This window comes from Manis javanica, chromosome 10 (genome assembly GCF_040802235.1).
Source record: "Manis javanica isolate MJ-LG chromosome 10, MJ_LKY, whole genome shotgun sequence".
In the NCBI taxonomy this organism is placed as follows: Eukaryota; Metazoa; Chordata; class Mammalia; order Pholidota; family Manidae; genus Manis; species Manis javanica.
Genome location: NC_133165.1, coordinates 83129373 through 83156480, shown reverse-complemented (window position 1 = coordinate 83156480; position 27108 = coordinate 83129373). Strand labels below are relative to the sequence as shown.

Here is a 27108-nt window from a genome sequence, read left to right as displayed (position 1 = left end):
TTTCCTCTTCTAACCTGCTAATTTGACCCATCTCTGTTAGAACAGAAAGCTGGGGATTCTTGGGCATTTTGAAACAAATTATGACGATCCACGGACCATTTCCCAATGGATCCCATACCTTTATAGTTTCCAATTCAGCCACAAAAGGAGCTGATTGGAACTAAGGCGGAACTGGTTCACTTGCTTGAGGTAGGAAGAGGTTGAAGACAGCTGCATTAACTAGAGGTGGATAGTCTCCTTATTGTTTTGTTCATCTAAATTCATGTTTGCTTCTTGGCATAACAGCACACACATTCTTTTTAATATAATTTTTATTTACTTTGCAAGTACAGGTGAAAATTGGAAATGTAACACTTTAGCATATATACATAATTCCAGGCAGAAAATGTTACATCATACAGAATTAGAGCTTAACGTGGTAAAATTAGTCAAATCACATTTTTTTGTTTTTTCATTTTTTCTATTCTTACTTCCCATGGATTTGATTTTCTTCAGTTTCCTCCTAAAAGTGTAATCTAGAACAACCCTCCTTAAACAAATATTCTTAAAGCTATCCTCCACAGGAGGAGACAGAGGCTAAATATTAGAGTTATATATGATTTATTGTGGAGATGATTTCAGCATAAATATTAGGGTTATATATGATTAATTGTGGAGATGATCTCACTTTGGGAGAAGGGATTCATAACTAAAGTTATCCAGGAGAGACTGGGAAAGTTCTTCCAGGTCCTTTAAACTACAAGTAGACATTATTATTATTTTTTAAATCAGTGTCCTAACTGTAAATATTTTGACGACAATAAATTTTTGGCCAAATAAACCTCATTTGGGTCAAGACTTTGTTATTTGATCATATATATGTAGGACTATATATATATTTATATACATGTGTGCATATATATTCTTTTTCTCAGAATAGTACTGATCTTAAGTGTAAAGAATTATCTTTTATTATGGTGAAAGAAATATGTTTGATATAAATTTTTCTTATATAAAATTGTCATTTTATTCTTCTTTTATTTAGTAGATGATGGTATCACTTGCTAATGTAAAAACGTCATTTTTTTCTCTCAATTTTCAGTCCTCATTTATTTTTGCATTCAATCAAATTTTTCTAGTATGTGGTAATCATTTATAAAGCTTTGTAAATTTGCCAAAAAGTTACCATTTAGACAATGGAAATTTAATAATATTAATGTTCTTTAGTAAAGGCAATTGCTTGATGACTTACATTCTAAGTTAGAATTTTAAGTCTTAAGTAGTAAGTAGGATCTCAAACTGGAAGATTAACATCAATATCTTCAAATTATCTGACTCACTAGCTAGTTATTTGCATGTGGAAGCAGAAAATCATTACCAAGTGTTCAAGTCCCCAAGATTTATTTTAATTAGTTGTGGCAATATTACAATTTAATGAACTATTTTGACATAGTAGAAGTAGTGTCCTAATATTTCTCTGAATGTAAAATATTTTTGTAAAATTTGTGTAATTTTTAATTCCCCGCATTCACTTATCAGTACTCAATATAAAATATTGAAGATTATACATCCAGGCATAGGTAGCCATAACCTCAGTTAATACTTAAATTTACATTACTGGTACATTACTCATTAAGATAATTTTTATATAATAATCTTGCATAATTGCATTGTACATTATAGCTTTTAAATATGTTAATTCAGCAGTATTTACAGAAAGACAATTATCTACAAAAGTGTAAATTGATTAAAGTTACAATATTAGGAACCCTAAAATTTTCCAAATATAATTCTACAAGATGATGAATCTTCATAACTGGGCAGAACTGCCCTTTTGTCTGTATTAAATTTATCTGGAACTTCTACCCTGATAAGAATATAAGATGTGTAACTATTACTAACTTATGAATTGTACAGTGAAAATATGCCAACTCATGTAGTGATATAATTATTAGAATGAAAAGGACTTTGTAATTTTTTGAGTAGGAAAAAGTATTCTCTTTGAAATATTTCTTTGTATCTGATGATAGAAAATATTAAAAGAAAATTCTGATAAAATGAATGCATAAATTTAATTGGAACCTCTATTGGCATAAAAATAGCATTCAGTAAAGTAGAGCTATGATTCTAAAGAAGCAAAAATATATTTTGCATTACATTTTTATCAAATCTGTACAATTTCTGGCCTCTATAAAAACTATAAGGATATAGGGGCCTATTCTTGTGGGCAACTTATTTATGTTAAACTTGGATAGACAAAATGTACATACTTGATATAAATTGACTTTATGACTCTGTATTGTTATGGTAAATTTTTATAAAGAAAATGAGAAAATATTGTTGAGGATTGTTACATAAAACCATATAGAAAGCTGAGCTTGAACTGAGTTTTAAGGAACTGTAATAGACTGGTGGGAAGATCCTGTGCACAGCAAGAAATCACAATCTGTGGGATCATTTTGATTTAATATTTCACCAAGTACTGACTGATCCATATGCCTGTATGAATGGTGATGGCATTTATGAAGCCCTTGCCATGACCCAGGATTTGTATTATGAACCTTAAACACTTTATTAGGAGTTAAAATAAAACTCTGTCCAGGTTTTGAGCTTCAGTGGGTGCACAGAATTATTATTCAAAATAATAAAATTAAAATAAGTAAAAAAAACAAAACAAAATAGCAACAAGAAGAAAACAGCCACGTTCAATTTTATTGCTGTAGTTCATAATTTTTATTACTTTTACTTTGTTGGTGAATAAACTGAGAGCTAAAAGGCTATTATAAGAAATTGCAAATAAAATTTACTTTCTAAGTTTGCTTTTAATTTATCTACACCCATGGACATCATCTAGCAGCATAGGAAATTAGAATAGGAAGAATGAAAAGGAAAATTTAAAGAAGGGAGAAAATGGTGAGGGAAAAATATTGATAAATTTAGAAGAAATCATTGAAAATGTTCCTAACAAACAGGACCTTTGTTACTTTGATGTAAAAGAGGAAAGTAAAAAAGATGTATTATTTAAAAAATAAAGGTAGAGAAAGATTCATTTTAAATTTTTACTTCTAATTTTTTTTTACCTTGATTTTATATTTCAAAAAAAATTTGGAACCTTTTGTTTTATTCCAATCTTTATCATTACTTATGTTTTCTCCCTTAATTTATCTGAAGTTAATGATGGGAAACCAAACATCAGTGATAGAATTCATTCTTCTTGGGTTGACAAATGATGCCAAGCTTCAGGCTGTGCTTTTCCTTTTTCTGCTGCTAACTTACGTCTTGAGCATCATGGGAAATTTGACCATCATCTTGCTGACCCTGCTGGATTATCGCCTCCAGACTCCCATGTATTTCTTCCTCCGGAATTTTTCCATTTTGGAAATATCTTTTACTTCTGTCTTTGTTCCCAAAATGCTAGTCAATATTGGAACTGGAGACAAGACTATCTCCTTTGCTGGTTGTTTCACTCAGTACTTCTTTGCCATCCTTCTGGGAGCAACTGAATTTTACCTCTTAGCTGCCATGTCTTATGATCGGTATGTTGCCCTTTGCAAACCCCTACATTATACAACTATCATGAGCAGGAGACTCTGCATTCAACTTGTCCTGTGTTCCTGGTTCTCTGGTTTTTTAGTTGTCATTGTGCCACATATACTGACTCTCCAGCTGCCTTTCTGCGCATCCAACATCATCAATCATTATTGCTGTGACTATACTGTACTGTTGCATTTGTCCTGTTCAGACACACATTTCATAGAAGTGATGGAGTTTGTCCTTGCTGTGATTACCCTTATCTTCACACTGGTGCTAGTGATTCTTTCATACACATACATTATCAGGACAATTCTAAGAATCCCCTTTGTTCAGCAAAGAAAAAAGGCTTTTTCTACGTGTTCCTCCCACATGACTGTGGTCTTACTTTCTTATGGAAGCTGTATCTTTATGTATATAAATCCCTCTGTTAAGGATGCAGCAACTTTTAATAAAGGAGTGGCTGTTTTAAACACCTCAGTTGCTCCTCTATTGAACCCTTTCATCTATACCCTAAGGAACAAGCAAGTGAAAATAGCCTTCAAAGATATGGTCAGTAAGATAACAGTTTTTTCAAGAAAGTGACACTATCTGAGGTTCATTATTAAAATAAATAATAAATAAATGCAAGAGCATAAATGTGTGTGATTATAATTAAGAACTATTTCTACATTATATCAATATTCCTATCTGAAACTGAAGTAGTAGAACTATTTATTTAAGATGATTTTATCATAACTTTACAGTCCTGTGAGTGTGTGTGTGTCCTCTAACACTTTAGTATTATTTTTATTTACCTCACTTATAAGGAAAAGATTTAGGGGTATTATAACTGAATTTTTCTTATCTATTGCCCTATGATCTTCAATCTCTATACCTGGTAACTGAATAATTAAATACATATCTGGAAGAAAATTACATTAGCTTGTTCATACTAGCTTAAATAATATATTAGTGAATTGATATAAAGTTGGTTATTTTCAAATTATAATATTCAGATTAGCATTTGTGAGAATATGAAATAAAAGTATATAAGCTTTATCCATGGTGTTAATGATTTTATAGGCTTAAATAATACTCTTTCTTAATTTCATACTAAGTTTTAAATGTTCATAATTTTATACCCTTAGGGAAACTCTCCATCACAGGAAAAAACAGACATTTCCTGAACAATTTTTGTGCATATCAATTTTTCTGAAGGCATGGGCCAGATTCATGCCATGTGTAATTTTAGAATTTAAAGGCTGTAGATATTTCTACTCTAATCTGTTCAATATACTGATGAAGGAAACTGAGCCAATGAACTTCAGAAAATCCTAATAACCTTAGGGTGTGTAAACAATGTCCTAATAATGTCCTGCAAAGAAATTTGTGTCCAAATATATGGAACCTTGAATGCTATCTTATATAGCAAATGTGATTAAATTAAGGGACTTGAGATAAATACTTTAGTATTTATTTGAATATTATCCTGGATACTCTGGTTTGGCCTTAAATAGAATGACAAGCATCCTCATACAGGGGACGTACAAGGATATTTGAGTACCAGCAAGAGGTTGGTGTGATCAGAGGAATAATCACAAGCCAAGGAATGCAGGTATTTCCTAAAAAGCCCGAAAGGCTATGGAACAGATTCTCTCCTAGAGCCTTAAAAGGATCCAGGCTTTTCTACACCTTGACCTTAGCCAAATGGAACTTATTTCAGTCTTGTGGCCTCCAGAAGTTTTATTTTAATAAGAAAATTAATTTACGTTGTTATATTTATAAGTTATATATATATATGTATATATAAACATATATTTAACTTTTATGTATAAGTTTGTAGCAGTTTGTTACAGCAGCAATAGTAAGCTAAGGCAGGGCAGGAAGATAATGAACTAAATAGAATGACAGATCTCAAAATCACTATCCTGTAAGAAAACACCAGACACAAAGGACCCACATACTATGTACTTCCATATAATATGTAATTTCCAGAAAATACAAAGTATTCTCTGAAGACAGAAAGCAGATGAATGGTTTCCTAGAGTCAGGGGCAAAGGAGAAGATAGTGTGTAAAGTGGCAATAGGGAAACTATGAGGATGGTGGCAGACTTCTGCATTAGGATTGTGGTGGTGGTTTCATGGGTATGTATTATGAAAACTCATGGAATCATACATTTTAACCAGCACAATGGGGTTTGTTAAGAGTTGTTAAGAATAAAGTTTACTTCAAGATATATGAAGTATAATTTAGAAGAAGACAAGAGGGAAAAACTGGTTACTTTGCTCAGAAATGCTTGGTAATTCAGTATAAAAATAAGTACAACACACCCAAATAAAGTATGATAGTTTGTGTGACCAACAGATATACTTGTCAGATTGCTTATGTCCTCATAGAAGGGGGGAGGCTAGTTTGTGCAGCCTGTGCTCGTGAACTCCCCAAGTATGGGGTGAAGGTTGGTGTGACAAATCATGCTGCAGCATATTGTACTGGGCCTGCTGCTGGTCCCCGGGCTCTTAATTGGTTTGCCATGAGCATTATTCATATGGCCAAGTGGAGGTGACCAGAGAAGAATACAATGTGGAAAGCATTGATGGTCAGCCTCGTGCCTTCACCTGCTTTTTGGATGAAGGGCTTGCCAGAAGTACTACCAGAAATGAAGTTCTGGGGGCCCTCAAAGGAGCTGTGGATAGTGGATTATGTGTCCCTCTCAATACCAAACAATTCCCCGGTTATGATTCAGAAAGGAATTCACTGCTGGAGTACATCAGAAGCACACCATGGGGCAGAACGTTGCATATTACATGCGTCACCTAATGCAAGAAGATGAAGATGCTTACAAGAAACAGTTCTCTCAATATATAAAGAACAATGTAACTCCAGACATGGACAGATGGGTAAGAGAGCTCACACTGCCATATGCGAAAACTCAGTCTGTGAGAAGAAGCCTAAGAAGGAAGTTAAAAAGAAGAGGTGGAACCATTCCCAAACGTCTCTTGCCCAGAATAAAGATCAGGTAGCTTAGAAGAAGGTAAGCTCTCTTAGAGCTTAGGAATGGGCTGCTGAGAGCTAATAAACCAGATCACAATTTTCTAGGAGGTTTTTACAGATAAGAACAGTAATAAACTTACTGATCAAACATCAAGAAGAAAGAAAGAGAGGATGGCGGTGTGAGTAGAGCAGAGGAACTCTCCTCCCAAAACCACATAGAATTATGAAAATATAACAAAGACAACTTCCTAAAATAGAGACCAGAGAACACAGGACAACTTCCAGACCACATTCACACCTGCAAGAACCCAGAGCCTCGTGAAGGGGGTAAGATACAAGCCCTGGCCCAGTGGGACCCGAGCGCCCCTCCCCCTGACTCCCGGCGGGTGGAAAGAAACCGGAGCAGTTTTTTTCCTTTTTTTTGGCGAGTGCTTTTTGGAAGCCTTAAAGGGACAGGGATCCCAATACCAGGGAAACAGGGCAGTAAGGCCTGTGAGCAGGTGCCTGAGACCGGCGCCTGAGGACAAAGAAAATCATGCATTTTTCCCTTTTTTTTTTGGTGAATGCTTTTTGGAAGCCTTAAAGGAACAGGGACCCCAATACTAGGGAAACAGGGCAGCAAGACTGGTGAGCAGGTGCCTGAGATTGGTGCCTGAGGACATAGAAAATCGCGTGTTTTTCCCTTTTTTTTTTGGTGAGTGCTTTTTGGAAGCCTGAAGGGGACAGGGACCCCAATACTAGGGAAACAGGGCAGCAAGACCGGTGAGCGGGTGCCTGAGACTGGCGCCTGAGGACAAAGACAATCGCGCATTTTTTCCTTTTTTTCCCCTCTTTCGTTGTTGCTGTTGTTGTTTTGGTTTGGAGAGTGCTTTTTGGAAGTCTTAAAGGGGCAGGAAAGGACACTTAGCCCAGAGGCACGAAATCTGGGGATCTCTGGGCACTCTAACCCCCTGGGCAACAGGGAGCAGAGAGGCCCATTACAGAGATAAATAGCCTCCCGGAGGCACCCCCTCCAACGGGGCTCCATCATTTTGGAGGAGCAGCCCCAGCCAGGCCACACCCACAGCAACAGCGGAGATAAACCCCATAGCAACTGGGCAGGTAGCAGAAGCCCTGTCTGCACACAGCTGACAAGCATAAGCCACTAGAGGTCACTATTCTCCCAGGAGAGGAGGGCCACAAATCAACAAGAAGAAAAGCTCTTCCAGCTGTCACTTGTACCAATTCTGCAAACTATCTCTATAACCATGAAAAGGCAAAACTACAAGCAGACAAAGATCACAGAGACAACACCTGAGAAGGAGACAGATCTAATCAGTCCTCCTGAAAAAGAATTCAAAATAAAAATCATGAACATGCTGACAGAGATGCAGAGAAAAATGCAAGAGCAATGGGATGAGATGCAGAGAAAAATGCAAGAGCAATGGGATGAAGTCTGGAGGGAGATCACAGATGTCAGGAAGGAGATCACAGAAGTGAAACAATCCCTGGAAGGATTTATAAGCAGAATGGATAAGATGCAAGAGGCCATTGAAGGAATAGAAACCAGACAACAGGAACATATAGAAGCTGACATAAAGAGAGATAAAAGGATCTCCAGGAATGAAACAACACTAAGAGAACTATGTGACCAACCCAAAAGGAATAATATTCGTATTAAAGTGGTACCAGAAGAAGAAGAAAGAGGAAAAGGGATAGACAGTCTCTTTGAAGAAATAATTGCTGAAAACTTCCCCAAATTGGGGGAGGAAATAATCGAACAGACCATGGAAATACACAGAACCTCCAACAGAAAGGATCCAAGGAGGACAACACCAAGACACACAATAATTAAAATGGCAAGGATCAAGGACAAGGAAAGAGTTTTAAAGGCAGCTAGAGAGAAAAAGGTCACCTATAAAGGAAAACCCATCAGGCTAATAACATCAGACTTCTTGAGAGAAACCCTACAGGCCAGAAGAGAATGGCATGATATATTTAATGCAATGAAACAGAAGGGCCTTAAACCAAGGATACTGTATCCAGCACGACTATCACTTAAATATGATGGCAGGATTAAACAATTCCCAGACATGCAAAAGCTGAGGGAATTTGCTTCCCACAAACCACCTCTACAGGGCATCTTACAGGGACTGCTCTAGATGGGAGCACTCCTAAAAAGAGCACAGAACAAAACATACAACATATGAAGAATGGAGGAGGAGGAATAAGAAGGGAGAGAAGAAAAGAATCTCCAGACAGTGTATATAAGAGCTCAATAAGCAAGCTAAGTTAGGCAGTAAGATACTAAAGAAGCTAACCTTGAACCTTTGGTAACCAGGAATCTAAAGCCTGCAATAGCAATAAGTACATATATCTCAATAGTCACCCTAAATGTAAATGGACTTAATGCACCAATCAAAAGACACAGAGTAATAGAATGGATAAAAAAGCAAGACCCATCTATATGCTGCTTACAAGAAACTCACCTTAAACCCAAAGACAAGCACAGACTAAAAGTCAAAGGATGGAAAAACATATTTCAGGCAAACAACAGCGAGAAGAAAGCAGGGGTTGCAGTACTAATATCAGACAAAATAGACTTCAAAACAAAGAAAGTAACAAGAGATAAAGAAGGACACTACATAATGATAAAGGGCTCAGTCCAACAAGAGGATATAACCATTCTAAATATATATGCACCCAACACAGGAGCACAAGCATATGTGAAACAAATACTAACAGAACTAAAGGGGGAAATAGACTGCAATGCATTCATTTTAGGAGACTTCAACACACCACTCACCCCAAAGGACAGATGCACCTGGCAGAAAATAAGTAAGGATACACAGGCACTGAACAACACACTAGAACAGATGGACCTAATAGACATCTATAGAACTCTACATCCAAAAGCAACCCGATATACATTCTTCTCAAGTGCACATGGAACATTCTCCAGATTAGACATCATACTAGCCTACAAAAAGAGCCTCAGTAAATTCCAAAATATTGAAATTCTACCAACCAATTTTTCAGACCACAAAGGTATAAAACTAGAAATAAATTCTACAAAGAAAACAAAAAGGCTCACAAACACATGGAGGCTTAACAACATGCTTCTAAATAATCAATGGATCAACGAACAAATCAAAATAGAGATAAAGGAATAACAGAAACAAATGACAACAACAACACAAAGCCCCAACTTCTGTGGGACGCAGCGAAAGCATTCTTAAGAGGAAGGTATATAGCAAACCAGGCATATTTAAAGAAAGAAGAACAAACACAAATGAATAGTCTAAAGTCACAATTATCAAAATTGGAAAAAGAAGAACAAATTAGGCCTAAGGTCAGCAGAAGGAGGGACATAATAAAGATCAGAGAAGAAATAAACAAAATTGAGAAGAATAAAACAATAGCAAAAATCAACGAAACCAAGAGCTGGTTCTTTGAGAAAATAAACAAAACAGATAAGCCTCTAGCCAAACTTATTAAGAGAAAAAGAGAATCAACACAAATCAACATAATCAGAAATGAGAATGGAAAAATCACGACAGACCCCACAGAAATACAAAGAATTTTTAAAGACTACTATGAAAACTTATATGTCAACAAGCTGGAAAACCTAGAAGAAATGGACAACTTCCTAGAGAAATACAACCTCCCAAGACTGATCAAGGAAGAAACACAAAAGTTAAACAAACCAATTACGAGCAAAGAAATTGAAACAGTAATCACAAAACTACCCAAGAACAAAACCCCGGGGCTGGATGGATTTACCTCGGAATTTTATCAGACACACAGAGAAGACATAATACCCATTCTCCTTAAAGTGTTCCAAAAAATAGAAGAGGAGGGAATACTCCCAAACTCATTCTATGAAGCCAACATCACCCTAATACCAAAACCAGGCAAAGACCCCACCAAAAAAGAAAATTACAGACCAATATCCCTGATGAATGTAGATGCAAAAATACTCAATAAAATATTAGCAAACAGAATTCAACAGTATATCAAAAGGATCATACACCATGACCAAGTGGAATTCATCCCAGGGATGCAAACAAGGATGGTACAACATTCGAAAATCCATCAACATCATCCACCACGTCAACAAAAAGAAAGACAAAAACCACATGATCATCTCCATAGATGCTGAAAAAGCATTTGACAAACTTCAACATCCATTCATGATAAAAACTCTCAGCAAAATGGGAATAGAGGGCAAGTACCTCAACATAATAAAGGCCATATATGATAAACCCACAGCCAGCATTATACTGAACAGTGAGAAGCTGAAAGCATTTCCTCTGAGATCGGGAACCAGACAGGGATGCCCACTCTCCCCACTGTTATTTAACATAGTACTGGAGGTCCTAGCCACGGCAATCAGACAAAACAAAGAAATACAAGGAATCCAGACTGGTAAAGAAGAAGTTAAAGTGTCACTATTTGCAGATGATATGATATGATACTGTACATAAAAAACCCTAAAGACTCCACTTCAAAACTACTAGAACTGATATCGGAATACAGCAAAGTTGCAGGATACAAAATTAACACACAGAAATCTGTAGCTTTCCTATACATTAACAATGAACCAATAGAAAGAGAAATCAGGAAAACAATTCCATTCACCATTGCATCAAAAAGAATAAAATACCTAGGAATAAACCTAACCAAAGAAGTGAAAGACTTATACTCTGAAAACTACAAGTCACTCTTAAGAGAAATTAAAGGAGACACTAACAAATGGAAACTCATCCCCTGCTCATGGCTAGGAAGAATTAATATCATCAAAATGGCCATCCTGCCTATAGCAATATACATATTTGATGCAATCCCTATCAAATTACCAGCAACATTCATCAACGAATTGGAACAAATAATTCAAAAATTCATAACCAAAGAACATAACCCCTGGGCCAGATGGATTCACCTCAGAATTTTATCAGACATACAGGGAAGACATAATACCCATTCTCCTTAAAGTTTTCCAAAAAATAGAAGAGGAGGGGATACTCCCAAACTCATTCTATGAAGCTAACATCACCCTAATACCAAAACCAGGCAAAGACCCCACCAAAAAAGAAAACTACAGACCAATATCCCTGATGAATGTAGATGAAAAAATACTCAACAAAATATTAGCAAACCGAATTCAAAAATACATCAAAAGGATCGTACACCATGACCAAGTGGGATTAATCCCAAGGATGCAAGGATGGTACAACATTCGAAAGTCCATCAACGTCATCCACCACGTCAACAAAAAGAAAGACAAAAACCACAAGATCATCTCCATAGATGCTGAAAAAGCATTTGACAAAGTTCAACATCCATTCATGATAAAAACTCTCAGCAAAATGGGAAAAGAGGGCAAGTACCTCAACATAATAAAGGTCATCTATGATAAACCCACAGCCAACATTATACTGAACAGCGAGAAGCTGAAAGCTTTTCCTCTGAGATCGGGAACCAGATAGGGATGCCCATTCTTCCCACTGTTATTTAACATAGTACTGGAGGTCCTAGCCATGGCAATCAGACAAAACAAAGAAATACAAGGAATCCAGATTGGTAAAGAAGAAGTTAAACTGTCAGTATTTGCAGATGATATGATACTGTACATAAAAACCCCTAAAGACTCCACTCCAAAACTACTAGAACTGATATCGGAATACAGCAAAGTTGCAGGATACAAAATCAACACACAGAAATCTGTGGCTTTCCTATACACTAACAATGAACCAACAGAAAGAGAAATCAGGAAAACAACTCCATTCACAATTGCATCAAAAAAATTAAAATACCTAGGAATAAACCTAATCAAAGAAGTGAAAGAGTTATACTCTGAAAACTACAAGTCACTCTTAAGAGAAATTAAAGGGGACACTAACAGATGGAAACTCATCCCATGCTTGTGGCTAGGAAGAATTGATATTGTCAAAATGGCCATTCTGCCCAAAGCAATATACAGATTTGATGCAATCCCTATGAAACTACCAGCAACATTCTTCAATGAACTGGAACAAATAATTCAAAAATTCATATGGAAACACCAAAGACCCCGAATAGCCAAAGCAATCCTGAGAAAAAAGAATAAAGTAGGGGGGATCTCACTCCCCAACTTCAAGCTCTACTACAAAGCCATAGTAATCAAGACAATTTGGTACTGGCACAAGAACAGAGCCACAGACCAGTGGAACAGATTAGAGACACCAGACATTAACCCAAACATATATGGTCAATTAATATTTGATAAAGGAGCCATGGACATACAATGGCAAAATGACAGTCTCTTCAACAGATGGTGCTGGCAAAACTGGACAGCTACATGTAGGAGAATGAAACTGGACCATTGTTTAACCCCATATACAAAGGTAAACTGAATATGGATCAAAGACCTGAATGTAAGTCATGAAACCATTAAACTCTTGGAAAAAAACATAGGCAAAAACCTCTTAGACATAAACATGAGTGACCTCTTCTTGAACATATCTACCCAGGCAAGCAAAACAACAGCAAAAATGAGCAAGTGGGACTACATTAAGCTGAAAAGTTTCTGTACAGCGAAAGACACCATCAATAGTACAAAAAGGAACCCTACAGTATGGTAGAATATATTTGAAAATGACAGATCTGATAAAGGCTTGACGTCCAGAATATATAAAGAGGTCACACGCCTCAACAAACAAAAAACAAATACAATTAAAAATGGGCAGAGGAACTGAACAGACAGTTCTCTAAAAAAGAAATACAGATGACCAACAGACAAATGAAAAGATGCTCCACATCGCTAATAATCAGAGAAACGCAAATTAAAACTACCATGAGGTATAACCTCACACCAGTAAGGATGGCTGCCATCCAAAAGACAAACAACAACAAATGTTGGCGAGGCTGTGGAGAAAGGGGAACCCTCCTACACTGCTGGTGGGAATGTAAATTAGTTCAACCATTGTGGAAAGCAGTATGGAGGTTCATCAAAATGCTCAAAACAGACCTACCATTTGACCCAGGAATTCCACTCCTAGGAATTTACCCTAAGAACGCAGCAATCAAGTTTGAGAAAGACAGATGCACCCCTATGTTTATTGCAGTGCTATTTACAATAGCCAAGAATTGGAAGCAACCTAAATGTCCATCGGTAGATGAATGGATAAAGAAGATGTGGTACATATACACAATGGAATACTACTCAGCCATAAGAAGAGAGAATATCCTACCATTTGCAGCAACATGGATGCAGCTGGAGAGTATTATGCTCAGTGAAATAAGCCAAGCAGAGAAAGGGAAATACCAAATGATTTCACTCATCTGAGGAGTATAAGAACAAAGGAAAAACTGAAGGAACAAAACAGCAGCGGAATTACAGAACCCAAAAATGGACTAACAGGTACCAAAGGGAAAGGAACTGGGGAGGATGGGTGGGCAGGGCGGTATAAGGGGGATGAAGAAGAAGGGGGGTATTAAGATTAGCATGCATAGTTGGGGGAGGGAGAAAGGGGAGGGAGGGCTGTACAACACAGAGAGGACAAGTAGTGATTCTACAACATTTTGCTAAGCTGATGGACGGTGACCGTAATGTGGTTTTTAGGGGGGACCTGATATATGGGAGAGCATAGTAAACATAGTATTCTTCATGTAAGTGTAGATTAATGATTAAAAAAAAAATCAGTTCCTATGTGCTGACCTCCAATGAGTTCTACACAGTGGTATAGAGGGCATGTCAAAGTGTGGGCAAAGGGTCTGTTTGTTTCTATGCAGAAGATCAAGGCCTAGCTTGGCTACCCAGAAAATGAACTAAGATACGATATGAGGAGGAGCTTCCGGCATCAGCACTCTCTGGAGGACTCGTGCCTGGGGATGATCATCAAAAACCCTCCACAGGGATCTGGGTGATGCTGCGGTTGTGGCTGCGTCCACCTCACCATTTCCTGGACTTGCCATTGGAATGAGGAGGGAGATATCTAGGCTGGCATGTGCATACAGTGAAACAACGAATTTGACTGGATCTGTACTGTTGGTACTCAGTCAGGAGTTGGGAGGGGTGCAAGTTGTAGTGCTCCAAAATCTTACAACTATAGACTATCTATGGTTAAAAGAACATATGGGATGTGAACAGATCCCAGAAATGGGTTGCTTTAATTTGTCTGATTTCTCTCAGACTGTTCAAGTACAGTTGGACAATATCCATCATATCATAGACTAATTTTCACAAATGCCTAGGGTGCCTAAATGGTTTTCTTGGCTTCACTGGAGATGGCTGGTAATTATAGATTTGCTTTGTTTATGTCACCATATTCCTATTATGTTAATATGTGTGTGCAAGTTAGTTAGTTAGTTTAAAACCTATATATACTTAAGGTACTCTACAAGAAGATATGTCAAAGAAATAATCAATCCTCCCATGTTTTCTTCCATATGCTACCTCTATAGCTTTTCTTCTTCCTTCCTAATTACAACCCTTAAATAGAATTTGTGCCTCATATCAAATTTACCGAGTATCGTAATTCCTCTAGGTGGTAAAGATACCTCGAGACAAGTGCTGGGCATAGAAGCCACAGGGCATAAATCTGCAAAGAAGTAAAAAGCTAACCTTTTCAAACAATATGGCTTCTCTCTCACTTACAACTACACATTTCCCTGTATGGCCCTGGAAGATGACTGGTTAGCCAGAGACGGGTAAGATTCCTCAAGGGAGGAACAACCTAAGACAGGCACAGTCACAGGGAGGCCAGCAGGTGAGAAATTGGGGAACAACAGTGGTGAAGCTTAGAACCTCACCCCCCACCCCGTGTTGAGAGAAAGCTTCTGCATCCATGGATGTTCTATTGGCCTTGTCTAGCTCGTATTAGCACATAGTCTACAGGCACACACCTGATCATCTACAATTGCTTTCTTACAACACTAAACTATGTTTTCTACCTTTATCTTGCATCTACCTACCACTTCAGTAGTTTATTAAAAATAAAAATAATAATAATAATAAAGGGAGAAATGTGGGATCCACATATAAATCAAGTATAAAAATCAAACAAATATTCATATTTGACCTGATTGTTTATAGTTCATAATGCGTGATCAAAACCGAAAGTTTCCTTGATGAATGCCCTTGTACTGTTCACCATGTAAGAACTTACTCACTATGTAAGAATTCGTTCACTATGTAAGAACTTGTTCGTTATACTTCAGAAGATTGGAGACTGAAGAGAACTAGGCTTGAGATGGATTAATGACTGTGCATTGAACATTGACCCTCCCATACAGAATTTTATTGTTGTTAACAACCATTTGATCAATAAATGTGAGAGATGCCCTCTCAAAAAAAAAAAAAAAACTAAACAGTATTGATGAAAAAAAAAAAAGAAGAAAGAGTATAGGAGGAATTCGGTATCTTCTGAAAGACTGAACATTCTAAAGGAAAATGATACAGAAAATGGAGCAATATATGCATACTTGATAGCTAAGAATTGTGAAAAAAGTACAGAAAGTTTCAAGCCAAAGATTTAAGAAATCTGTTAATCCCTGACTTAATTAAAATTTAGAAAGTAAATAAACCAGCCAACCAACAAACCAACCAAAAACATCTAGGAACATCACACTATAAGAGCTGACAATCTGTATCAGGTAGGACAAAATGGTCAAGTAGGGGACAGTATGGGGGAGTCCCAGGACAGCCAAGGGAGTAGCAACTGAGTCCCGTCATTCACATAGAATCTGAGTTGAATTCAGCCTGGGTTGCAGGCTTTGTTGCTGCTGTTTTGTTTTGCTTTCTTTTTCTTTGTTTATTCTCAACTTTATTGAGTTACAGGTTTTCCACAATAAAGTGCAACCACTAAAGTTTATAAGAGGGGATTTGACATATGTGTACAGATATGAAACCACTACCAATACTGAGATAATGGACTTCAAATTTCCCCTAGGCACTCTGGCAATCCACCTCTGAATACTTTGTAATGTTTCAATTTGGCTAGGCTCAACTGTTTGCTAGGATTTCCCTTTCCTGTACGTTTCCTACTAGGGCAGACCACAAAAAAGATTATCTGTGATATTTGGAGTGGAAGTGAAGCAGAGCCATTGTGTAGCTCGCACACATTGTTGCTTATTTGCTAATTTTGTCTGTAGAGGCAGCTTCAAGGCTTATGATTATTCCATTTTCACCTGTATCTTTTTTTCAGCATCTCCAACTCCAGACCCAGATATGTATGTTTAATCCCATCAGAAAGTGCCCTGGCTTCTGTAGGATACCAATGAAACCTACTTCAGAAGCAATAAGAACTAACACACATTTCAGTTATTCTTCATGTGATTCTGTCCAAGATAGACACAGACTTGACATGCTTCACAAAAATGAACTCAAAGTGGATCATGGACATAAATGTACACTGCAAAACTCTAAAATTTCTAAAAGATAATACAGGAGAAAACTTGGATGGCTTTGGGTATGGTGATCATCTTTTAGATACAACACCAAAGGTGTGACCCATGAAAGAAATAATGGAGAAGCTGGACTTGACTAATTGAAATTTTCTGCTCTGCAAAAGATAATGTCAAGAGAAGACAAGAGAAGACAAGCCACAGACTGGGAGAAAATATTTACAAAAGACACAACTGATAAAGGACTATTTTCCCAATTGTACAAAAATACATAGAACTCAACAATACGAAAGGAAATAACCCAGTTTTAAAAATGGACCAAATATCTTAGCAAACATCTTACCACTATGGCATACAGATAACCAATAAATACACGAAAAGATGATCTACATCTTATCATCAGAGAAATGCAAATTAGAACAGCAGTGAGAAACCACTACACAACATTAGAATGGCTAAAATCTGGAACTTTGACACCAGCAAATACTGGTGGGAATGTGGTGCAGGAAGAACCCTCTTTCATTGCTGGTGGGAATGCAAAATGGTGCAGTCACTTCAGAAGGTAGTTTGGTAGTTTCTTATAGAAGTAAACATTCTCTTACCATATGATCCAGCAATTACCCATCTTCGTATTTACCCAAAGGAATTGAAAACTTATGTCCACATATAAATCTGCTTATGGATGTTTATAGCAGCTTATTCATAATTGTCCAAACTTGGAAGCAACTAACACATCTTTTAGTAGGTGAAAGGATGAATAAACAGTGGTATATCCAGACAGTGGAATATTACTCAGTGCTATAAAGAAATGAGCTTTCAAACAATGAAAAGACATGGTGGAAACTTACGTTCATGTCACCAAGTGAAAGAAGCCAATCTGAAAAGTCTACATATTGTATGATTCCACCAATAAGACATTCTGAAGAAGGAAAAAGTATAGAGACATTGAAAAAGATCAGTGGTGCCAGGAGTTGGGAGCAAAGAGTGATAAACAGGCAGGAAACAGATTATTTTTAGAGCTTTGAAAATAACTCTATGTGGTACCATAGTGATATTTATAGATAGATGATAGATTGAAAGATAAATAGGTATAGTTAGTTAGGTAGATAGGATAGATACAGTTAGATAGGTAGATAGTTGTTATACATTTGTCCAAACTTACAGGTGTACATCACCAAGTTAACCATAATGTAAACTACGGACTTTGAGTCATTATGATGTGTCAGTGTAGGTTCATCATTTGTAACCAATACTCCACTTTGCTGGGAAATATTGTAAATGGGGAGGCTATGCATGTCTGAGGTTTGGGGGAATATGGGAAATCTCTGTATCTTCATTTCAATTTCATTGTAAACCTAAAACTGCTCTACAAAAATAAAGTCTTAAAAAGTTTGTCCCTTTCTGGGTGAATATCCAGGAATATTTGGCCTGATGGTGTTCTCATAACTATTAAGGAAAAGCTTAATAGACAAAGAATATGAAGGGTACAGTTTTTCTTGTTTTTCATTTTCTCTACCTTTTAGGGCTTATTTTCTACCTGAGGATAAGAAAAGTCTGGAAAGCCACCAAGGGTGGAGAGGTGCAATGTGGGGCAGAGAACATTTATTAGATAGGACCATTAGATAGGCTCATTGGGTTATGAGTAAAGAAAATCTAATTTGAAATTCCAAGGAATATTAGCTTTTGCTATGGTTGGTTACAGGAAATCAAAATAAGTGATAGGTATTCATACTCTTTCAGTTCTTTTGTTGGCTCTATTTTTTTCTTTTTTATACTCGCTTTAGGTGAGATAAACATGTTCTATTTAATGGGTTATTTGAAAGACCTAAGTTTATTTTTTCATAACTCTAACTAAGACATAAATGAATTTTCTTTAATATTTACAAAAATCTATTGAATTGAGCTTTACTGAATTGACTTTGGCCTCATGCCCAACACTGATTGAGTGTTTGTCTGTAGGGAGAATGTGGTCATTTGGGAAGCCTGTGATAGAAGTGGCACCTTGGACTAATCAGGGATTACAAGGCATTAACTGGCTGTGGTTTATGGACCCAGATATGGTTCATGGAAGTCACTCTATCAAAAATAAATACATAAATAAAACGATAGAGATAGAGATAGAGATGAGAGAGAGAGAGAGATTGAATATCCTAGGCATACCACAACAGTTATCTACTTTAAGGTAATTTGACTTGTTACCAGGCCATATGGTAAAACCATAGGAAGCATCCTCCAAGCACATAATGCTCTATTACAGAGCTTTCCAGATTTTTAAATGGCATGTTACCTATGTACAATGACAAGACACTACAGTAAATTACAATTCCAGCCAGATGTAGCCAGCTTGAGAGTTCCTTGTTGCACCTTTCCATGCAGCCCCCAAACTGAAACCATTACTATCCTGGCATATTTGTAAATCACTCTTTACTGTAAACTTGTTGGGGAGAGCTGATACTGGATAGAACTTGGCTTTTGGAATCTAGCAGAAATGAATCTGAATTCTCTCTTGCTAACTAGCCTATGACCCTCGGTAATTTACTGCAACTCTTAGAAGTTTATTTTTTTATAAGATAAAATCAGAATAATTTATATGTGTGTTTTTTTCTTAATATGATTAGTATACATAGACACCTGAGACGATTATCACCCCAAAATAGTAGTTCTTATTAAGGATTCAAATAATATTAAATAATATTTTCCAGCCTAACTCATTAGAGCAGGCTGTCTTTACAAATTTGGAAGGGAAGTCTTCTTCGTAAATACAAGTGTTTGTAAATACTACCCCTGTGTAATTGTCCCTAGTATCACATGCAATAGTTTTAGAAATTGGGGTGTCCAGGGTTTAGAATTTTGTGGTACTGATTCCAATAAATGTGATGTCAAGGAGGAAGACTTTGCATAAAATTAATACAATTTTGCTTGTCCCTTTTCTCTTATAGTCAGAAATTACTGTCTTCATTACTACTATAATATTTGAAAATGTAAGAAAGGAGCATGGATAACTTGATCAAATATGTCAAATGTAAAGAAGGACATAGTTGAAGAAAATTATGTAAATTGGAACATTAACCATGTTATACACCTTCTGTCTTGCTTTTCCTAAGCTAATTTTTATTATAATATTTATTATATAAATTCATAAATGCACACTATAGAGAAAATAGCATAATGAATACCTATGAACTCACCTTTCTGCTTCAACTATTGTAAATTATGTTATTTTTATTTTTTATCTCTCTGCCTAATATTTTTGGAGCACATTTTAAAAATGAGCAACAAATACCATATTTTTTTCATTGCTATTCATCAGGGAAATGCAAATCAAAACCACAATGATATATCACCTAACACCAATTAGAGTGGTCACTATCCAAATGGCAAGAAATAATAAATACTGATGAGAATGCAGAGAAATGGGACCCTCCTACACTGTTGGTGGGAATGTAAATTGTTGCAACTGCTGTGGAAAGAAGTATCAAGGTTCCTCAAAAAACTAAAAGTAGAAATACTGTTTGATCCAGTAATTCTACTTGTTTGAATTTATTCAAAGAAAACAAAATCCCTGATTTGAAAAGATAACTGCACCCCTATGTTTATCATCACACTATTTGTAATATCCAGGATATGAAAACAACCTAAGTGTCCATCAGTAGGTGATGGATAAAGAAGATGTGGTACATATACACAATGGACTATTATTCAGTCCTAAAAAAAGAAATCCTGCCATTTGCAACAACATGGATTAAGCTAGAGGGTATTTTGCTCAGTGAAATAAGCCAGGTGGAGAAAGACAAATACCATATGATTTCACTTATTTGTGCACTATAAAAACAAAGCAAAACAGAAGGCACATAACAACATTGGACTCATAGACACTGGGAAGTGACTCGTGGTTAACAGAGTGGAGAGGCTGGGCCGAGTGGGAGGGAAGGGTGAGGAGGATAAAGGGGCACAATAATAATTCACAATCACAATATAAATTGTTCACAGAGATGGTAGTAAAGCATGGAGAATATAGTCAATGATTCTGTAACATCTTTCTATGTTTATGGATAGCAACCACACTAAAGGGGGTGAGGATTTAATAATATGGGTAAGTGTTGAACTACTGTGTTGTACATTTGAAACCAATATAAGATTGTGCATCAATAATGCCTCAATAAAAAAGTCATATTATTTTGATCCCTAAACACTCCATTATTTAATTCTAACAAATGAGTAATTTAAAAACATGAGTCCAATGACATCATTACACTACATATTTTTAAATTACTCAACTCCTTAAAAAATGCCACTTTGCAGTTTATTTAGATAAGCTAGTATCAATTTGAAGTCTTATAATTGTAATTTCTTTTAAATCTAGAATAATGTCCCCTATTATCTTTTTTTCCTTTGTTTTTGGCTTGTTGAAGTAGTTGGGTTTTTTAATAAAGAATATACACATTCTCAACTGGATAGCTTGGATCCTTATAGTGTTCTACATGCTCACCTACACCCTGTATTTCCTATATGATGACAGTTACATATAGACTCTGATTTTTAAATAAACATAGAACTTCAATTTTTCCACAAGCCCTTTTAAACGAAACTTTTCTTACCTATGATCACACTTTTGTTACTAGCACTTGGTATGATTAAATAAACTGATTTGATTTTCTGGTTTCTGTTACGACTATTTTTTATTCACAGTTAGAGTATGTGTGCTTGTAAAGGACTTATGTGGTCTCATTTGTTGTTGTTTTCCTAATAAGATATGTTGAATGTATGTAATAATATAAATGGATTTGTAATTAACATTTCCCTTTCATCCAATAATTATTTTATTCTTTTAAAGTACCCTTAAACACTTCTCAGAATAAAGCAAGTGGTTATTACTATGTTATAGATAGAGAACCTAGTTCCAAGATGAATAAGGAAGAGCTGGTTAAGTGTCAAATGTGATCTCTTTATGGTCTGTTTTATTCTTAAAGTTACCTAGATTTAGCATACACACGATTCAATATTTATTTAGTTATATAGAATGAACTCTAACACAAATGTAACATACCATATATTTTTTAGTTATATAAGCATAGAGGTTGTTTTTCAATTCTCAACAAAAATGACTTTTTAATCTCAATGTCCTGCTTTCGAATATCTTCATTTAAAACAATAAGAGCATGTGTATCAAGACATGAAAAGCCATGGAAAACAAAATGCCAAAGAAGCCACATTATATATTTATTATGAACTTATTAAGATTTTACAGAAAGTCAAATCTAAGAACAAAATGTACTGCAAATATGTAGAAATAGTTAACAGTCCCCATGAACAGATATATAAAATTGATTAACCTTTCAAATATTTGCCACATTTAAATGAAAAAATAGGAAAGGAAGGGGTCAAACTTGGAATGCTTATAATAAAGCAAAAAAAAAATGCTTCGTTATTCTGAAAGGGAAGGTATTACTGAGAAACAACAACTGATGTAAATATTACACTTCAGAAAGAAGTGAAAGGACAAATATTATATATCAGGTAGTGCAACTGGAAAATTAGAACAAAATCCAAGCACTTCTTTTGCAATTTTCCTCAATAATTAATTTCCCTCATATGCTTCATTATGATTCTACTTGCGTAAAGACAGAACTCTTTGTAACAAGTTCTTAAATGCTTGCTTCACCTGCTGGTTCCTCAGAGTATAAATAAAAGGGTTCAGAAGTGGGGCAACAGAGGTATTGAGAACTGCAACTCCCTTCATTAAGGATATCCCCTGTTTGACCGAGGGTTTCATGTACATAAAGATGCAGCTGCCGTATGAGAGGGAGATGACAATCATGTGAGAGGAACAAGTGGAAAAAGCCTTTTTTCTCTGGTTGGCAGAAGGAATTTTTATAATTGTCAGAGCAATATATGTGTATGATAGGATTACCAATACCAAAGTGACCAGGAGAGTCACCAAGGCTAAGACGAAACTCATCATTTCCAGCAATTGTGTGTCTGTGCAGGATATTTTCAGGAGAGGAGCCGTATCACAGTAGAAATGATCGATGATGTTGGAGTCACAGAAATCCAGGTTTAAGCCTAATATGAGTCCTGGAAAAATAATGAGGAAACCAGCGATCCAAGAGCTAAGGACCAGCTGGATACAGATTTTGGTGCTCATGATGTTGGTATAGTGCAGGGGTTTACAGATGGCGACATAACGGTCATAGGACATGACAGCCAGGAGGTAAAATTCAGATGCACCAAGAAGGAAGGCGAAAAATAGCTGAGCTGCACAGCAGTTATAGGAAATGGTTTTGTTCCCGGTTGCCATGGTTACAAGCAATTTGGGGATGCAGACTGTTGTATAAGAAATTTCTAAGAGTGAAAAATTTCGAAGAAAAAAATACATAGGTGTTTTCAGATGAGAGTCCAGTAAAGTGAGGGTAATAATAGTCAAGTTGCCTGAGATGCTTAGCAAGTAAGTGAAAAGCAGGAAGATAAATAGCACAATCTTCAATTCTGGGTCCTCTGTCAATCCTACTAAGATAAACACTGTCACTGTTGTATGATTTTTCATTGTTGCCTCTTGATCTTCTGTTCTGGTAAAAAATATTGAGAAAAAAGTTATGTCAAGGCAACAATGATGACATAGGAAGATAACAATGTCAAAATATTAGTAATTACTGTTGATTATACATACAAATTAAAAAAATGATTAGTGTAAGATAAACTCTAGCAAAAGCTGTTATTTTGCTTTTGAGAAAAGGCAAATATTTTCTACAAATCAAGTGAAATAAAAGGTATCTTATGAATCATCTTTACACTCTAGTTATATTTATGGTAATGAGGTGAAAAGATGAACATGCATGTGAAAAACTGATTTCCTCTTTTGTCATTATGTAAGAGCTAAAATATCATATTACACTCAGTCTGATGACCATTAGGAAATGATTGTGCATATAAGAGAAGCAAGATGATATATAAATGCACATGATGGTTGAACTTAGAAATCCAGTTTAGGCTTAAGGTAAATACTGGAAGTAATTCAATATAAAAATGGCCGTTACTCTTCAGTTGTTTGGCTTTTTGCTACATCTACTCAATCAACACTGTCTCAGTCCTTCCTGATTTTTTATTTCTATTGATCAGTATAATATGTCTTGTTCCTATTTCTACCTCTTCAATTCTTCTGTCACCCTTCACTTTTACCATTTCCAGTTCTGATACTAGATTTATCTGATTGCGTAGTAAAATCTGACTTAGAATTAAACACATTAAAATCTGCTTCCTCTGGTTATGATTCTGAAAACAGGAAGAGAATAATAGAGTGAAATAAAAACTAAAGTGAATAAGGGTTCAGAGAGAGGGGGAACTGAAATGGGGAAGAAGAAGAGGAGGAAGACAAAACAGTAGAAAAGAGATAAGTAAGGGAAGGTGATAAAGAGAAAATCCTACCATTAAGATTGTATTTTTCTTCAGGTGAGACAATGATTCTATTTCACTCTTGGCTTCTTAGCTGCTGTACAGATTGTGATTTACACAGGAGAATACAGAGAAACTTCAGTAAATTTTACTCTGATGATCAGTCACTGGGCAAGTGTTCAGACAAATGCAAGTAATATTTGACTGACCTAAAACAATACAGTGAATCAAAAGCCAAGCTACTTTAAATGAACTTGACATTGTGGTTGAGAATTTTATAAGCTCCCTTTAAGCTAAATGTCATGAAAGCTCGTAGGTATAAACATTTCATCCCTTGAGGGCATGTTTCTTTGATGATTTCATTATCGGTTATGCTTCTTTGATGACTTCCTTGTAGCAAGCACTTACTAAGCAATTTATATAGGTCCATGGAGAATGCATTGTTGTTCACTGAGGAATCAAAGAAGTATAAGAAAATGCTTCTGACTATTGCAGTTTACCAATGTATAGAGGAGACAGGATACATGACTGAATATAGCTGTGTATAGTGTGCCATAAACTTAGGAGTCAATGAAGCTCATTTTTACTGTATGTCATTGGAGAGTAGGAGACAAGATTTCTTTGGGGCTTGAGGCAGTTGGAAGAGATTTATCCGAAAGGCTGGTAAAAAGGAGGATGGAACCTCAGCTAGGCATTGGAGGCAGACTGGGAAGTAGAATAAGGCATTTTAGGTAGTATAAACAGTGTGAACAAGGATACATGACAGTGAAAACTAATGAATTAATAAAAATTTATCAGAGAGAATACAAAAATAAAAGTTTTCTCTAGGGAATATTTAAAGCTCTGGAGATGCTGGCTATTAGTGCCAAAGTATAATAACATCTTCCTGGTATTTAGACACATTCTTACAAACCTAAGGAATGATTTCTGAAGAAACTAATTATGTTATAATGGCCACAGTCACTTGGGTCAACAACAGACCTGTCATCCTGACAAGTCAGACTTTTACCAAATCAGATCTACTTTTCCTTCTGTTCCCAGCTCCCTGCTTGCATAACTGGGACAGTGTGTTACAATATGTATAACAAGCCTATTACTTTTATGGGTATTTACATTAAAAACAGGAAGTTTTCCCTCCTTTCAAAATCATGAGTAAATGTTTATTTAAAAATGGTGAGTTTTATAAATCAATTTCAGATTTTCCCATAATTAAAATCAAATCAGAATAATTTAAGTCTGTTAACATGAATGAAATACCCTTAGAGTTTTAAAGAGATTTTTAACAATATATGGATTTATAAATCACTCTTCAAAATACACTAAGATCTATAAATTGTTACCCTTGAAGATATTTAAACCCAGTTACTCAGCATTCCTGAAAAACCCACAGCTAACATTATCCTTAGTAGTGAAATCTGAAAGCCATCCTCCAAATGTCAGGAGAAAAACAAAGATGTCCATTTTTTTAACTGTTATTCATCATTGTACTGTAAGTTCTGTCCAGAAAATCAGGCATAATAAACAAACAAATAAATAAATGAATAAATAACATTTGAATTGGAAAGGACTTTCAATTCAATATAGAAAAATGGAATAGCATTTAAAGTTCTGAAATAACTCCATACATCTCTGGTTAATTAATTTTCAAATAGGGTACCAAGACCATTCAATGGGGAAGATGAAACATCATTAGTCAGAATGAAAACACAAATTAAAACCACAGTGAATTACACTACAGCTCCTCTTGGAATGGCTAATAAAAAAAATGTGGATGTGGAGAAATTGGAAACCTCATATATTGTTGGTTGAAATTTAACATGGTGCAGCCACTATGGAAACAGTTTGGCAGTTCCACTAAAAAAATTAAAAATAAAATTACCATATGATCCAGTAACTCCATTCCTACATATTTACCCAAATAACTGAAAACAGATACACAAATATTTGTACACTATTATTCATAGCAGCACTATTGACTATTCACAATAGCCAAAAGGTGGAAACATCTCAAATGCCCATCAACAAATGAATTGATAAACAAGATGTGATATGAATGTGTAATGGAATATATTGTCCCACCAGAGAAAGTGAAGAATTAATGATTCAATGTGGATGAATCTCAGTATCATTATGTTAAATGAAAGAAGCTAGGCAAAAGAGGTCACATATTAAGTGATTTTGTTATATGAAATATTCAAATAAGTAAATCCACAGATAGAAAACAGTTTGGAAAGGAAATGGGAATGACTGCTAAATGGATACAGAGCCTTTTTTTGGGCTTGATCAAATGTTTTGGAACTTAATATACACAATGGTTGCAAACACGGTGAAATATACTAAATGGCACTGAATTGCACAATTTAAAATGGTTAGTCAAAAAAATATGTATATCATAAAAAAATGTAGTAAAAATGTAAGGAAAAAGTATTAGAAAATTATACAGTTAATGCAAATTTTGTTTTTTTTCTAGATTCTATGATTTTAATAGCTTATTAAATATGATTTATGATTTTCCTCATTCTAAATAAAATTCATGTTTTCCCTAATTCTGTATTCAAAAACTTGCATTCATAATTTTGTAACTGTTTCCTTTAAAAGAGGGCACTATAATATGAGGAAACTTAAATATCCTCAACCTGTATTCACACTTGGAAGCAGGAGAAAGTTAAAATTAATCTCCATGTTTCTATATAAGAAACAAGCATTTCAGTGCAAAAGTTGTATAATCAGGCCTAGAAAGAAACTAGTTTTGATACGGTGGGAAGACAAGAACTTGCACTGTTGAGGAAAAAGGAAATGAAAGAGAGAATTTTCCTAACGTATTTGAACTTGTTGAGAATTTAAGAGCATTTCTGTAGGCTGCCTGGAGA

General features: G+C 35.6%; 2 protein-coding genes and 1 pseudogene across 2 annotated transcripts; 2 read left to right on the top strand and 1 right to left on the bottom strand.

The window, feature by feature from the left end:
• The first annotated feature begins 3153 nt into the window (after positions 1-3153).
• Positions 3154-4095, top strand: LOC108405757 (olfactory receptor 6C4-like). Its single transcript, XM_017674061.3, has one exon. It carries the CDS (start codon positions 3154-3156, stop codon positions 4093-4095), a length of 942 nt encoding a protein of 313 aa, XP_017529550.3.
• A 1604-nt stretch (positions 4096-5699) lies between these two features.
• LOC108405759 (large ribosomal subunit protein uL18 pseudogene) lies at positions 5700-6566 on the top strand (annotated as a pseudogene).
• A 15891-nt stretch (positions 6567-22457) lies between these two features.
• Positions 22458-26120, bottom strand: LOC108405758 (olfactory receptor 6C76-like). Its single transcript, XM_073214218.1, is given in 2 exon segments — positions 22458-23401; positions 26078-26120. Coding segments are annotated over 2 exon segments (987 nt in total).
• Positions 26121-27108: the final 988 nt, after the last annotated feature.

Bases quoted from the DNA above. Each gene is read 5' to 3' on its own strand.
- LOC108405757 (XM_017674061.3), top strand. From the start codon at position 3,154: ATGATGGGAAACCAAACATCAGTGATAGAATTCATTCTTCTTGGGTTG.